Source organism: Sphaerodactylus townsendi, linkage group LG06 (genome assembly GCF_021028975.2).
Source record: "Sphaerodactylus townsendi isolate TG3544 linkage group LG06, MPM_Stown_v2.3, whole genome shotgun sequence".
In the NCBI taxonomy this organism is placed as follows: domain Eukaryota; kingdom Metazoa; phylum Chordata; class Lepidosauria; order Squamata; family Sphaerodactylidae; genus Sphaerodactylus; species Sphaerodactylus townsendi.
In genome coordinates this window covers 13,618,483-13,634,642 of record NC_059430.1, presented here as the reverse complement: position 1 = coordinate 13,634,642, position 16,160 = coordinate 13,618,483, and the positions used below count along the sequence as shown (strand labels likewise).

The 16,160-nt window shown below is 45.2% G+C and overlaps 1 protein-coding gene across 1 annotated transcript in view; it reads right to left on the bottom strand.

The window, feature by feature from the left end:
- Positions 1-205, bottom strand: part of ST8SIA1 (ST8 alpha-N-acetyl-neuraminide alpha-2,8-sialyltransferase 1) — a 76,227-nt gene extending 76,022 nt beyond the window's left edge. The window contains exon 1 of the mRNA XM_048499540.1: positions 63-205. Within this exon, the coding sequence (XP_048355497.1) occupies positions 63-164 (102 nt within the window). The 5' untranslated portion in view covers positions 165-205. The remainder of the gene's footprint in view (positions 1-62) is intronic.
- Between the last annotated feature and the right edge of the window lie 15,955 nt (positions 206-16,160).

The window sequence follows — 16,160 nt, the reverse complement described above, 5'->3', positions numbered from 1 at the left end:
GGATTTGAGAGATCCAAAAAAGGGTCATTTACACAGCATCATGAAACAAGATCGTAACTCACCTTGGGGAAAAGAGAGAAGGTTTTGTTGTCAATGGTTAAGGAGTATAGAAATTCCCCATCAAACCAGAGATTCTTTCCCACAGGAGAATTCTGTTTTGTCATGGCAAAGAATTTAGCGGGATCACAACAGCCTTCAAGTAGTTTCCTAATAGAGAAGAAGGAAGAAAACTGAGATGGAGACGTCGGTGGGAAACATTTATGAGTTTCGCATGAAGAACATACAGTGGATTATCCCTTTGTTGTATACTCTGTGACAAACACTGCCAAGTCGCAGCTAACTTATGGCATCCCATAAGGTTTTCAAGGCAAGAGACATTCAGAGTGGCGTGAGGACTCGAAACCCAGTTCTCGCGATTAGAGTCCACTGCTCTTAACTACTATACCACGCCCTACCTGGATACTGGCTGAATTGATGGTCACGCGCACACATGGCTTTAAAAGGACGATTCATGGAGCACAGTAGCCAATAGGTTACTAGGGGAATAATGGAACCTCCATATTCTGAGGCACCAACCTCTGCAAACTAGTGCTAGGAAGAAACATCAGGGGAATGTCTTTGTCTCTGAGCCCTGTTTTTTGGCCCTGCAGGGTCACTGGTTGGCCACTGTGAGAGAAGGGACGCTGGACTAGATGGACCGCTGGTGAAAAAAGCCCCCGATGGGTCATATGCAGAGGTGGGATCCAGCAGGTTCTCACAGGTTCCCGAGAGTAGGTTACTAATTATTTGTGTGTGCTGAGAGGGGGTTACTAATGGGTGATTTTGCCACATGATTTTTGCCTTAGTTACAGCCCTCCTCTCAGCAGTAGCGTGCAGAACTTGAAGCAGTCTAGCAGGAGGTGCACCGGCGTGCGCGGCAGCCTGCGCCTGCGTGCATTCGTTTCCTGCCCAAGGACCGGCGCAGCAGCTGCGTCCTTGCCAAAGCCCCGCCCAGGAATGCCCTGCCCCCAGAATGCCAGGCCACGCCCCTGTCATGCCCCGCCCAGCCCCATTGGCGCTACGCCACAGCTTGAATCCAACCACCATGGGAACCTTTTACTGAAATTTTTGGATCCCACCACTGGTCATATGGTCTATTTTACCAAACTGTGCACTGAACCAAGTTTTCCTACATTCGCCCTCATTTCTGCACCCACTTCCAAGCTAGGGTTGCCAATGTCCAGGGGGAGGCTGGAGATCCCTGCTAATAAAATTCCTCTAGAAGCAACAGAGCTCCATTCCCCTGGAGAAAATGGCCACTTTGGAAGGCAGATTCTACGGCATCACACCCCGCGGCAGTCCCTCCCTTCCCTAAACCCCGCCCTCTATAGGCTCCGCCCCCAAAATCTCCTGATAATTCCCAACCTGGAGCTGCCAACCCTGTTGCCAGGCCAGGAAAAACCATTTGCAGCTGAGAATGAAGGACTTATGCAGAGAAAGAGCTGTGTGAGTGTAACCCCCATGCTCAGAATGGGTTGACCCAGAAAGGGGTGGAGACCCAAAGCAGCAAAAGGCTCCAGAGCTCATGTAGTTTGGAGGAAACAAGGCTACCAAACTCGGACCTTGATTTCTATAAGCCCTTAACAACTTGTTAAGGTAACTGCAATGTTGTTGGAAACTAGTGGGAAGGTAGTTGTTTATTTTTTTGCTATGTTGTAAATGTTGGAGTTTATTGTTTCAGGAGTTTTTTTATGTTTGTAATGGGTGAGAGTTCTCCTGGAAACCTTCATCATGTTGAAGCCTGTTCATCAAGCCCTTGGAGTCTTCAGGAGCCAACCCACTTGCAAAGAAGAATTGGACTGGGCAGTATCTGTAAATATAAGGACTTGAAAATGAAACCTGAACAGGACCTTGAAGTGTGAAGTAAAATGTTGATGTTATATGTTATATGTTAAGAAAGTAAACCATTGTTGTTTTTAAAATTTGTTGTTGCAAACTCATTCCAAGTTCTGCCCCACAGAACCCACTCATAGAGGTTACATGAGCTTGGCGGGGGTGGGGGATTGCAACCTGGAAGGCCCAGGGAGTTAAAATAACTTCTCCTTCCTTTTGCACAACCGCAGTTCTACTGAGGAAAGAGTTTCGGGCGAGTAACTATGTTAGTCTGCAGCAGTCGGCGGAAAGCGTTTACTCCGTTCTTTTCCAGCCTAAAACTGCCCCCATCGGAACACAGGAGGAATCTTAACACGAAATTAGGCTCTCCGACTCCCACCATCTGCTCCCAGTCTTGCGACATAATCTTGTTTCCTGCGGCTAACTAAATTACTTCTTCCCGGAGCAAAACAACACTGTGTGAGGAAGGGGACGGGAATCCCCCTTTCCCCCCAATTCCTCCATCCAGGCTTCTTCACGGTGACAATTTCTAAATATCTGCTAAAAATGGATTCATTTGGAAGTCCCAGTGGATTTTTTTTCCCCCCCCCCAAGGAAATGAAATCCTGCAGCAGATAATGCAGCACGCTGCACCAGACGAGTGGATCGCTTACAGGGAGAAGACTGTGGAAACAAACATATGCTAGCTTCTCACAGTTCAGGGGACAGTTTACTGCCAAGTATTATGCAATGCCGGTTAAAGCCCCTCAGAGAGAAAAGAAGCAGTAGTTTGAGTTTCCGTGACTGGAACTCCTCATCTTGGACAAAGGCAAAGACGCAGACAGGGGACAATGCTATGATTCAGGAAGGAGGCGTTTAACTCGTATTTTGTGCGGTATCGCAGCAACAGTGTCCGACTGGGATGTGAGAGCGCCAAGTTCAATTTCATGCATTGCTGTGAACGACACTGGGGGATACTGGGCTGCCGTGAACACACAATCTCTCTTTGTCAACTCTCTCTCTCTCTCTCTCTCTCTCTCTCTCTCTCTCTCTCTCTTTCCGACAACGCTATCTCAAAGGGTTGTGGCTGTTGGAAGTGAGGGACTTTACGCTGTTTCCTGCCTCAACCTACAGAGGGGTTTTTACTAGAGAGCTAGTGGCTAGACAGGGACCTAGGGATTTGACACCTTTACTCTATCATGCTGGCTCTATCCCTTTGATGTTAGACTGATACTCTCAGGGACTTCCTTCCTTTCGGCTTCTTCCTCGACCCCTTCTCCCTTCTTCTTCCTACCATGCCTAGAGAGAGGATGGATGCTCCTCGCATCCATCTCCATCCAGCTAGATTAGGATAGCATAGTGACTCTACCTACCTACCTTTCCATCCAGAATGGAGTTCACTAATAAATACTCTTTCTATTAGATTAGAAACTACAACTGACTCCGACTTTCTTTTGTGCAAGCTTGCCGCACATTGGGATCCATCACGTGCACACGCACGCACGCACACGAGGTAAGGCTTCTGCTGTGTTCTAGCCACCCGTGCCGCTCTGCTAACTACGATAAGGGATAATCTCCAACTACCAGGAGCACTTATCCCAACAGTGGCAAGGATAAAAAGGGAGAGGGGGGAACGGGGAAAGCCCTTGCAAGAAGGGGTGGGATTAAAAGTTACTATACTATACTATAAAGCAGGGGTCTTCAAACTATGGCCCTCCAGATGTTCATGAACTACAATTCCCATCAGCCCCTGCCAGAATGGCCAAGTGGTAGGGCTCATGGGAATTGTAATCTATGAACATCTGGAGGGCCATAGTTTGAAGACCCCTGCTATAAAGTTACTATATGTTCCACAGAAAGACGACAGTATGGTCAGTTCAATTCAATTCAATTCAACCTTTAATGGCATACAGTATGGTCAGTTGAGGTGAAGCGGTGGAGAAAATTGTATGTTTCAACATTAGAATGTAGTCCTGAATGAACATAAGAATTACCATTCGTTTTCACACACTGCCTTTGTCAAAACCATTATTTTGTGCATCACTGAACACGGTACTTTGATCCAAGAGCATTTCTAACTCATTGAATGATGGGGGTATTAGAAAACTTTGATCACAATCGATCTCCAAACAGAGATCAACTCCCCTGGAGAAAATGGCTGATTTGGCGAGTGGGGCTATAGATCCTTCTGCTCCCCAAATACCCCAGGCTCCTCCCCCCACAAAAAAACGCAAGGACTTTTCCAACCCAAAATTGGCAACCCTATTCCAAAGGGAGAAAAGCAGAGGTGGGATCCAGCAGGTTCTCACAGGTTCCCGAGAGTAGGTTACTAATTATTTGTGTGTGCTGAGAGGGGGTTACTAATTGGTGATTTTGCCACGTGATTTTTGCCTTAGTTACGCCCCTCCTCCGCTCCTCAGCAGCAGCACGCAGAACTTGAAGCAGTCTAGCAGGAGGTGCACCGGCGTGCGCAGCAGCCTGCGCCTGGGTGCATTTGTTTCCCACCCAAGGACCGGCGCAGCGGCTGCATCCTTGCCACAGCCCCGCCCTGGAATGCCCAGCCCAGCCCCATTGGCACTAAGCCACAGTTTGAATCCCACCACCATGGGAACCTGTTACTAAAATGTTTGGATCCCACCACTGTTGATAGTAGTGTATATAATCTAACTCGCCAAGATTTACTACTTCCCATATTGTTAGATTATACACATATAATCTAACAATATGCATATATAAACTGTGTCCTTGCCACAACCCCGCCCAGGAATGCCCTGCCCCCAGAATGCCTGGACACGCCCCCATCGTGCCCCACCCCCATCGTGCCCCATCGTGCCCATGCCCCCGTCGTGCCCCGCCCAGCCCCATTGGCACTACACCACAGTTTGAATCCCACCACCATGGAAACCTGTTACTAAAATTTTTGGATCCCACCACTGGAGAAAAGGCTTCCAACTCTATGCTTTATCAAGAACCATCTTTTAAAAAGAAAAATGGGAGTTTTATTCTAAGTGTTACAAAGTATTATTCAATTTTGAGAGCGGTTGTTATGATTTTAATATACAAGCGTATAAATGTACGCATATTTCCTTAACAGTTACTAATATTGATAAGTAATTTCAAATTAAGCAGTGCGAAGATTGCAGGAGAGATTGGTTATCTTTTAAATAAAAAAATATTATTGCTCCTTATTTTGAATTGATTTTTGAATCCCTTCAGCAGCGTTGATAACGAATGCAGATTCATCTTTTACGTGTTTTTATACTACTATTCTATTTCCTGTGTTTTTAAGATGGCAATGCTTTATGAAAAACAATAAATTATGCTTTAAAAGAAAGAACCAGCCTTCAGCAGAAAATTAGGGAAACCCACTTTCGAGAATGATTTTAAAAACTCTTTTTTTTACAGCGTTCTTTGCTTTTTCTGCACTGCATTCCCATGCGGAAACTTTTACATTCTGTATCAAGAACTAGAGCCAATTTTCTACCAGGCAGTACATATTTTATTAAATATATGGGCTTAAAAATGAATCTCCTTGCTTTTCTGTTGGGCTAAAGAAGCTGGTGATATTGCTGGTGATATTTATCAGGGTGCAGTCTGGCTTGCTTAGCCTCAGCGGTAAAACACAACAGAAACCACCAGATCAAGGCTGCGTATGCTAATATACATGATAACAGTGAAAGTGTTTTAATAAATAAAGATAAAGTGCAGAATAGTGGCCCAAAATATAAAGTGCGATAGTGTGTATAGATCTAGGCAAAGCACAATAGTAGCTGGGTTTCTATATCAGTAACAAGCCATCAACCAGCAACATACTATGTCTCAAAGGCCCCTTCTGCACATGCAGTATAGTGCACTTTCAACCTACTTTCAGTGCATTTTGCAGCTGGATTTTAGTGTGCAGAAGAGCAAAATCCACTTGCAAATGATTGTGAAAGTGGATTGAAAGTGCATTGTTCTGCATGTGCGGAAGGGGCCAAAGTACATGTAACCCCCATGCTCGGAATGGGTTGACCCAGAAAGGGGTGGAGACTCAAAGCAGCAGAAGGCTGCAGAGCTCATGTAGTTTGGAGGAGACAAGGCTACCAGACTCGGACCTTGATTTGTATAAGCCCTTAACACCTTGTTAAGGTAACTGCAATGTTGTTGGGAACTAGTGGGAAGGTAGTTGTTTGTTTTTGCTATGTTGTAAATGTTGGAGTTTATTGTTTCAGGGTTTCTTTTTGTGGTTGTAATGGGTGAGAGTTCTCCTGGAAACCTTCATCATGTTGAAGCCTGTTCATCAAGCCCTTGGAGTCTTCAGGAGCCAACCCACTTGCAAAGAAGAATTGGACTTGGCAGTATCAGTGGACTGTAAATATAAGGACTTGAAAATGCAACCTGAACAGGACCTTGAAGTGTGATGTTAAATGTTGATGTTTGATGTTATATGTTAAGAAAGTAAACCATTTTGTTTTAAAAATTTGTTGTTGCAAACTCATTCCAAGTTCTGCCCCACAGAACCCACAGATAGAGGTTACATACACTTACTTAAGTCCTGTAATCAGTGATGATGGGCGGGGGGGAACTGCTCCCCGGGGCATGAACTGCCTGCGCGCACCCTCCCCGCCCCAGAAACGCTCCCTGGTCCCGCCTCCCAACGTGACTGCAATGGCGGTGCCTGGGACAAGACGCCGTGGATGTGCCCATTGCAGCTACGCACCTGCCTGTAATGGGCATGGATATATGTCCCAAACAGTTTGAAAGAATATCCAACCTTCCAAGGCCATGTAATACTTATTATGGAGGTGTTTCCACATGTTCTTTCTCATTCATTCAGGCATTCATTCTTGTGGTGTCAAATTCGTGGCCCTCCAGATGTTATGGACTACAGTTCTGATCATCTGGCAGGGGATGATGGGAACTGTAGTCCATAACATCTGGAGGGCCGCGAGTTTGACACCTATGTATTCCCTTTTCCTCCCTTGAGTAATATCACCTTTGCTGGATCAGCCCCAAAGTCCACGTTTCTCAGCATCCTATCCTGGCTTCCAGCCGTGGCTGTTGAAAAGTCTCCAGGAAGTCCACATACTGAATCATAAGCCAAGAGCTCTTCTCTGTTTTTGCCCAGCATTTAACGGTATACTGCCTTTGGATACGGAGGTTTCCTCGTGCCTATTCATAAACCTATCTTCCATGAATTTGTCAGCATGGTACAGTAGTTAAGAATGGCAGACTCTAATCTGAAGAACCAGGTTCGATTCCTCACTCCTTCACACGAGTGGTGGACTTTAATCTGGCAAACTGGATTTGTTTCCCCACTCCTACACATGAAGCCTGCTGGCTAATGAGAAGACATTCAAATTAACCCTGTCATGACGTAGTAAATATGGATCTGTTCCCTATTTTTTCAGTCTCTCTTCTGCAATATATTTCTGGGAACTCCAGAGGATCTGAATTAACCCGGTCCCCATATCCAATCAACAATTATATCATTCAACTGATCTGCTGTCAATGAATACATTTGATCCCTTAATTACCTGATCAATCACCCATTAATGACTTCATTCATAGACTTTCCGCCCTCTCAGATCCTTAATTGCTCAGATTATTGATTACTGCACATTTTATAAGCTCTTGATGGTTTGTCCGACAACAAATCAAGAGTCCCTGAAAGGGTGTTTTATTGCCCGGGTTCGTATGAACAGCGAAGATGCATTAAAGGGTCTTTTAATTATTCAGGACCAGGGGCCCAGAATTAGACATAAAACCTTCTCAGCTGCCGTGGAATTATGATATTTGATTTATCTTTCAATTAAACATGCCTGGCGAACAATCTGGAGTTTGCAAGGGTCTCGGCGCGTTTTGCTGAGAATGTGGGAAAGCAATTGTCCGCCGGGTTGGAAATAATCAGATTTACTGCGAACAATCTGTTTCGTGTTGACTTGGAAGCCGAGAAGATGAGGCCAGCGAGAAATCTCCCTTCCAAGAACGTGTACCAGGCATGTGCTTTTTCAGTTTTAGTATGTTTTCATTCCGTCTTTCTTCCAAGAAACTCAGGGCAATAAATATGGGGATTTTTTTTTCTCCCTCTGTGCTAGGCTGGCTGGAGAAAGTGACTGGCCCATGGTCACCTGTCACAGTGGGAAAGGGAATCGAACCCAGGTCTCCATCCCAGACAACAGAGATCAGTTTCCCTGGAGAAAATGACCATTTTGGACTTTATGGGGTTAAATCCCACTGAAGTTCCTCTATTCCAGTGGTTCTCAACCTTCCTAATGCTGTGACCCTTTAATATAGTTCCTCATGTTGTGGTGACCCCCAACCCTAACCTTTATCCATTTGACAGATGGAGAATACTAAGAACATAAGAACATAAGAACTAGCCTGCTGGATCAGACCAAAGTCCATCTAGTCCAGCTGTCTGCTACTCGCAGTGGCCCACCAGGTGCCTTTGGGAGCTCACGTGCAGGATGTGAAAGCAATGGCCTTCTGCGGCTGCTGCTGCTCTCGATCACCTGGTCTGTTAAGGCATTTGCAATCTCAGATCCAAGAGGATCAAGATTGGTAGCCACAAATCGACTTCTCCTCCATAAATCTGTCCAAGCCCCTTTGAAAGCTATCCAGGTTAGTGGCCATCACCACCTCCTGTGGCAGCATATTCCAAACACCAATCACACGTTGCGTGAAGAAGTGTTTCCTTTTATCAGTCCCAATTCTTCCCCCCAGCATTTTCAATGGATGCCCCCTGGTTCTAGTATTGTGAGAAAGAGAGAGAAATTTCTCTCTGTCAACATTTTCTACCCCATGCATAATTTTATAGACTTCGATCATATCCTCCCTCAGACGTCTCCTCTCCAAACTAAAGAGTCCCAAACGCTGCAGCCTCTCCTCATAAGGAAGGTGCTCCAGTCCCTCAATAATCCTTGTTGCCCTTCTCTGCACTTTTTCTATCTCCTCAATATCCTTTTTGAGATGTGGCGACCAGAACTGATGCAGAACTGATACTGATGCAGAGAGTCTTCGGCGACCCCTGTGAAAGGGTCGTTCGACCCCCAAAGGGATCGCGACCCACAGGTTGAGAACCGCTGCTCTATTCTAAATACTGCCCTCCCCCGGCTCCACCCCCAAAACTCCAAAATTCCCCATCCCAGAGCTGGCAATCCTCCCGCCCTGCACTAGTCTAACCCTGTAACCACCAACACTCCATTGGTTCTCATTTGCACCATCAGTTTAGGATGAGATGGTTGGATTCTGAGGAATGAACTTCATCTGCAGAATGGATCCGGTGAGAAGGTCGTACTTTAAAAACAGCAAAAGTCCAGGAAAATGCTGTTGGCAATGGTGTGATGTCACTTCCAGGAAAAACCCAGAAGGGATGTCAGTCCTTTCTATGGAAACTCTATCATAAAACCTTAAGAATTTACTAGAGAGGCCTGGCATCACTTCTGGAGAAAACTGGAAAACTCTGTACCACTCAGAGTGTTGTAATGGTTAAGAGCAGGTAGATTCTAAATTGGAGAACCGGGTTTGATTTTCCCACTCCTCCAAGTGAGGGGCGGACTCTTATCTAGTGAACTGGATTTGTTTCCCTGCTTCCACACAAGAAGCCTACTGGGTGATCTTGGGCTAGTCACAGTTCTCTCCGAACTCTCTCAGCCCCACCTACTTCACAAGGTGTCCATTGTGAGGAAAGGAAGGGAAAGGAGTTTGTAAGCCCCTTTGTCTCCTTACAAGACAGAAAGGGGGGGCTATAAATCCAAACACTTCTTCTATGAATTGCCCAAAACTCTGTGGCATTACCATAGAGTTTCAGGCAATTCCTAGAAAGGATCTTGTCACTCACAGGTTTCTTTCCGGAAGTGATGCTACCCCATTGCTGACTGCATTAAAAAAATCTCTCACCAGTTGTTGGAGCACTGACTGGCAAGGGCCATTGGTGGCAAGAGATCTCCCATCTGCAAGTGGTATATGACATCTTATGAAGAAGAAAAAGAAGACGAAGAAGACAAAGAAGAAGATTAAGAAGAAGAAGAAGAAGAAGAGGAGGAGGAGGAGGAGGAGTTTGGATTTATATCCCCCATAATCTCCTTTCCCTCCCCCCCAACAACAAACACCCTGTGAGGTGGGTGGGGCTAAGAGAGCTCCGAAAAACTGTGACTAGCCCAAGGTCACCTAGCTGCCATGTGTTGGAGTGCACAGGCTAATCTAGTTCCCCAGATAAGCCTCCACAGCTCAAACAGCAGAGCGGAGATTCAAACCCAGTTCTCCAGATTATAGTGCACCTGCTCTTAACCACTACGCAACTGCTGCTCTCAATGAGAAGGATCACTGCATGTTCCTTTGTTCATGAACTCACCAGCAAATGGTCAGTTGCATGTGTGAATGAGCAATCATAGTTCAAACTTCAATAATGTTTTACACTTCCAACTTCAGGTGTAACCCAGTTGTAACCCTATATAGGCATGGTCCTGCTCACTCACTCCTCCCTAGTGTTGCCAACTATGGGTTGGGAAATCCTCAGGATGTGAGTTCGAAGCCCAGGGAGGATGGAATTTGGGGTGGGGAGGGTGGTTAGTTGAGATGCAATGTCCTTCTAGGACTTCTGTTACTCCTATATTCCATGGTATACCATAGAGTCCACCCTCCAAAGCTGCCATTTCCCCCATGGGAATTGAGCTCTGTAGTACGTGGATTACTTAGAATTCCAGGAAATCTCCACGCGACGGATAAGAGAATCAAGTGAGAATTGCAGTCCAAATGGGTGATTATCTGCAAGGTGATTCAATTTATTTTTATGTTTCCATTTGATATTGAGAACCAGCATACTTAATGTTGGTATTTGGTTGTTTTTGCAGAAACTGTCTTGATTGAATGGGATTAGAGATACCCTTAACACCATAGAGATGTGTGTTAATGAGGCTGTTTTAATTGGTACCACACATGAGATATATTATTATTATACTATGTATATTTCTACAGATTACCACGGGCCACTGGAGGACTTTTGAGAGCAGGCTATTACCGGTAGCCAATTAGTGGAGCGTTACAGAAATGCGTTTATTGAAACTTGTGTTTGGAATTCATCTGATGACTATTTGATGACTGTAGACCAGTTAATGGATGGTTAGACTTGACTTTAAAAATCCTTATTGAATTGAGTAAGTCAATACGAATGACTTTAAAAAAAAGGATTGCTGAATGTTTTCGGAACATTTAGTTAGTTAGTCAGTAGTGTATTACTGTGAGCTGAGTGCAAGGCCGTTTATTTATTGTGCCCACTCCGTTCTCCCCTGTGGTACAAATAATCTTGCGCTGATCTATGTCAAGTACATTGATAACACCAAGCTGAAAAGATCTCCATCGTCATGTTTTTGGATGAAAAAATATTTGCCAACGTGAAACTGCCTTCTAACCAAGTCAGAACATTGGTCTTTTGAGGCCAGCTGGGTCTATTCTAGAGGGTAGCAGCTTTCCAGGATTCCAGGTCAAAGTCTTTCTGTCAGGACCGACGACTGATGATTGAGGCGCCTGGTGATTGAGGGGCACTTTCACTTCAACGTATTCATTCCAAGATATATGTAACCTGATTGATATATGGAAAGGGCCTTTCTCTTCCTCTCTGTTCCTCTTATATTCAGCAGTGGCGTCATGGTTAAGAGCAGGTGCATTCTAATCTGGAGGAACCGGGTTTGATTCCCCGCTCTGCCGCCTGAGCTGTGGAGGCTTATCTGGGGAATTCAGATTAGCCTGTGAACTCCCACACACGCCAGCTGGGTGACCTTGGGCTAGTCACAGCTTCTCAGAGCTCTCTCAGCCCCACCTACCTCACAGGGTGTTTGTTGTGAGGGGGGAAGGGCAAGGAGATTGTCAGCCCCTTTGAGTCTCCTACAGGAGAGAAAGGGGGGATATAAATCCAAACTCTTCTTCTTCTTCTCTTCTGATCTTCATGGCTTTAACACGGATTGTATATAATTAGGCTAAGTGACCCTGGTGAGTCATCCCTCGAGAGAAACAGGATGTGCTTGTTGCTCCGAGCAGGGAGGCTAGCCAGGTGGCTGTATCTATCTCTATCATGGCCTTGAGGTGCCTAAACCTCTAAACAACTCTCTTCACACTTTCTCTGGGGAAAAGGTGGGGGGGGAGTCGATTGGGCTCCAGGAGAGCCGGGTCTAACTGAACTGGCTTTCTCAAGCTGGGTAAACATAAGAACATAAAAACTAGCCTGCTGGATCAGACCAGAGTCCATCTAGTCCAGCATTCTGCTACTCACAGTGGCCCACCAGGTGCCTTTGGGAGCTCACGTGCAGGAGGTGAAAGCAATGGCCTTCTGCTGCTGTTGCTCCCGAGCACCTGGTCTGCTAAGGCATTTGCAATCTCAGGTCAAGGAGGATCAAGATTGGTACTTCGCAACCTTTCAATAAACGCTACTGATCAAGAATCCAGAGTCTGTTTATTGGCTGAGGGGACGAGACCTAACACTTTCACATCACCAAAATAAAATGCTGCCTGACCCTTTTCCATTGGCGGGGCTGGGGATTAAACCTGGGACATGTTATTTATTGAGATAAATTTTATCCTGACTCTTCAGGAATTGGCCTGAACAGGCTTACAAAATATTATTTTTTTTACAAAATCAACTTAAAAATATTAAAAGATGGGAAGATTAGACTTGACTAACCACACAAACACAGGATGACCATAGACAAAAGAAACAAAGGCCAGGATACTTCTATTCAGATGCTCCCACCAGTGACCTTGCTATCTCCATTGTTACTCCCATGCTATAGTCTTCATTGTTACTCATACTTCTATTCAGATGCCCTCAACTATTGACCTGGTTGCCTTCTTTGTTACTCACAGACAATGTTTCTCCACCCACCCTGGACACTCCAACAGATATATATACTCCACTTGCTTTCCCAACATCAGATCCTCTGAAGATGCCAGCCACAGATGCAGGCGAAACGTCAGGAGAGAATGCTGCTAGAACATGGCCATACAGCCCGGAAACCACACAGCACCCAACCGATGGGAAGATTCTTGTGCTACTGTGGCAGCTGCTGACAGAGCAATCTTTTTTTAAAAAAAATCTGTACAGCCAATCAAATCTCCAGTGGCCAATCGGAAGGCTAGCTTGGCAAAAGCCCCATCTGGATTGGCTCACTTTCGAAAAAAACTTGATATCCGTGGGCACCCAGAAAACATGGCAGAGGGGGGGGATTGGGACTGCCTCGAGCAATGTGGCAAGGAACTATATAAATATTTTAGAACAGGCAAGCCTGGGTCTCCCAAACCCTTAGTCAGACACTCTAACTAAGAAGGATCCACTCAGCAGCGGTCGTGGTAACAGCAGAAGCAGTTAAGGAAAAGAAAACGCAGGAACACAGGCGTTGTTCTCTTCAAAGAACAGAAGGGTTTTATTCCTTGTTTCCAAAATCACAAAACAGTCTGACAGAGTCCAGCGCAGCAACTGGATAACCAAAGCACGCGCAGAGCAAACTGTTCTGTGCACATATATACAGACATACAACCAATCAGGGAGTAGTGATGCAATCACACTAGATGTGCTTAGTCATGGTTGCATCACCCACCTGAAACTGGGTGAAAGGTGGAGGATTGCATCAGCCAAGCTGTCAAGTCGATTTTGCTGATCTAATTGTCAAGTCCTAACACTAACCACTGTAAACACTGCCGTTTTGCTCTGTAGCACTGGACGAAATCCAAATCCAGGCACAGTTACCGACGTCATTTGAAAGCAAGCACATTAAAAGGATGCACGCTGTGTTTGTTCAACTTCATTTAAAGCAAATGTTACAGCCATTTGCAGAATTCCTGAGAGAACAGTTCATACTCCAGTTTGGGTTTTTTTGCCTGCTGTTTCCATAATTTCCACAAAGATGTTTAGTAATTAATTTAAAAAGCAATTATACTCGTTTAGAATTTATTCATATGAACAGTTGGGTTATTTGTAGAACTGGCTTGCCTTTTTTTTGCCTCCTACATTCCTAATAAATGAAGGCTTGAGCATTGCCAGACAAGTTGGGAGAAATCATAGGGGCAAAAAATCCAAACTTCACATACACGCTACAAGGGTCAGTGCTATCAGTCACAGACCAGGAAAGGGATTTGGGCGTCTTAGTTGATAGTTCCATGGGAATGTCAACTCAATGCATGGCAGCTGTGAAAAAGGCAAACTCTATGCTGGGGATAATTAGGAAAGGAGTTGATAATAAAACTGCAAAGATTGTCATGCCCTTATATAAAGCCGTGGTGCGACCGCACTTGGAGTACTGTGTTCAGTTCTGGTCGCCACATCTCAAAAAGGATATCGAAGAGATAGAAAAAGTGCAGAGAAGGGCAACGAGGATGATTGAGGGACTAGAGCGCCTTCCTTATTAGGAGAGGCTGCAGCGTTTGGGACTCCTTAGTTTGGAGAGGAGACGTCTGAGCGGGGATATGATTGAAGTCTATAAAATTATGCATGGGGTAGAAAATGTTGACAGGGAGAAATTTTTCTCTCTTTCTCACAATACTAGAACCAGGGGGCATCCATTGAAAATGCTGGGGGGAAGAATTAGGACTAATAAAAGGAAACACTTCTTCACACAACGTGTGATTGGTGTTTGGAATATGCTGCCACAGGAGGTGGTGATGGCCACTAACCTGGATAACTTTAAAAGGGGCTTGGACAGATTTATGGAGGAGAAGTCGATTTATGGCTACCAATCTTGATCCTCTTGGATCTGAGATTGCAAATGCCTTAACAGTCCAGGTGCTCGGGAGCAACAGCCACAGAAGGCCATTGCGTTCACATCCTGCATGTGAGCTCCCAAAGGCACCTGGTGGGCCACTGCGAGTAGCAGAGAGCTGGACTAGATGGACTCTGGTCTGATCCAGCTGGCTTGTTCTTATGTTCTTATGTTCTTAAATCACCAAACGTTTATTCACTGTTTCCAAAGGCCGCCTGTTATTCTGATGCTAGACTCTTGGTCACTGGGGGGCGGGGGGGCACACAGGGATGGCATTGATGCAAGATGGGGACTGTGATGTAGAGCCTGAAGACACTGTGCATTCAGAGCTGGCTCCTCACAAGAAAATGAAGGCAGCAGAGCCAGTTCCGAGCCCTTCCTTGCAAGCTGAGGCAGAGCCTGATTCTGTGTAGCTGGGAGAGCCGTCAGGCATCTCAGAAGAGTTTGAAAACCTTTCAAAGAACTTAAGGAACTATGCTGGCACTTGTTAACAGCCAAAAGGGTAGTAGCTGCATCCCACTGGAAAGCTGAAAGAGATCTAAACACTAAACTCTGGGAAGACCAAATTAGAGAATACGTTACAACAGCCAGACTAACAAACTTTGTAAACAGACAATCAAAACAAGAGTTTGATGAGAAACGGGAACTGTTTAATGCATTGTCGAAGGCTTTCATGGCCGGAATCACTGGGGTGTTGTGTGGTTTCCGGGCTGTACGGCCATGTTCTAGTAGCATTTTCTCCCGACGTTTCGCCTGCGTCTGTAGCTGGCATCTTCAGATGATCGACGTGGGGGGGCGCACGGAGAAGGAGTTGTCTCTGGGTGCCAGCTCCCCCCAACATGCCTCTGAAGATGCCAGCCACAGATGCAGACAAAATGTCAGGAGAAAATTCTACTAGAACACAGCCATACAGCCCAGAAATCACACAACACCCCAATGGGAACTATATTTTTCATTTGAGACTGAATCAATTCTGTAAGATTAATAATAATAGTAAGCTTATTAATTTGTGAATGATTAAGATATAAATAACTGATTATTTAGATGCCTGTTGCTGGTTTTGGAACTAAAAGGCAGAAGGTAACGAATTTTGAAATGGTAGAATGCTCTCTCTAGATGATATTGGTATTATCATTTTAAGATCCAACATATTAGAATGTACATAACTTATGGGTACCTGTATTCATTTTCTTTTCTTTTTTCTTTCTCCTTTTCTTATTTGATGCTTCCTTTTCGTGTTTGCAAATTATATTTGAGAAAATTAATAAAAATATTGTTGTTGTTTTTTTTAAAAAGGAATCTCAGAAGATGCTACTGGAACCCGGTCATACAACCCGGAAAACCCACAACACCCTAGTGATTCTGGCCTTGAAAGCCTTCGATAATACATCAATCTCAGAAGAGCTGAGTAAGGAGTCGGCTGCTCGAAGGAGGCAAAGGCAGAGGCTACAGTTACGAAGTAAAAGGAGAAGTGCTCACATTGCTGCTAGGTATGGCCGAAGGCCAGATGGAGACATCTGCAGCTGAGGAAGACCGAGTCCTTGCAGGATCCCAGCCTCATTAGAGAAGACCTCCTATATA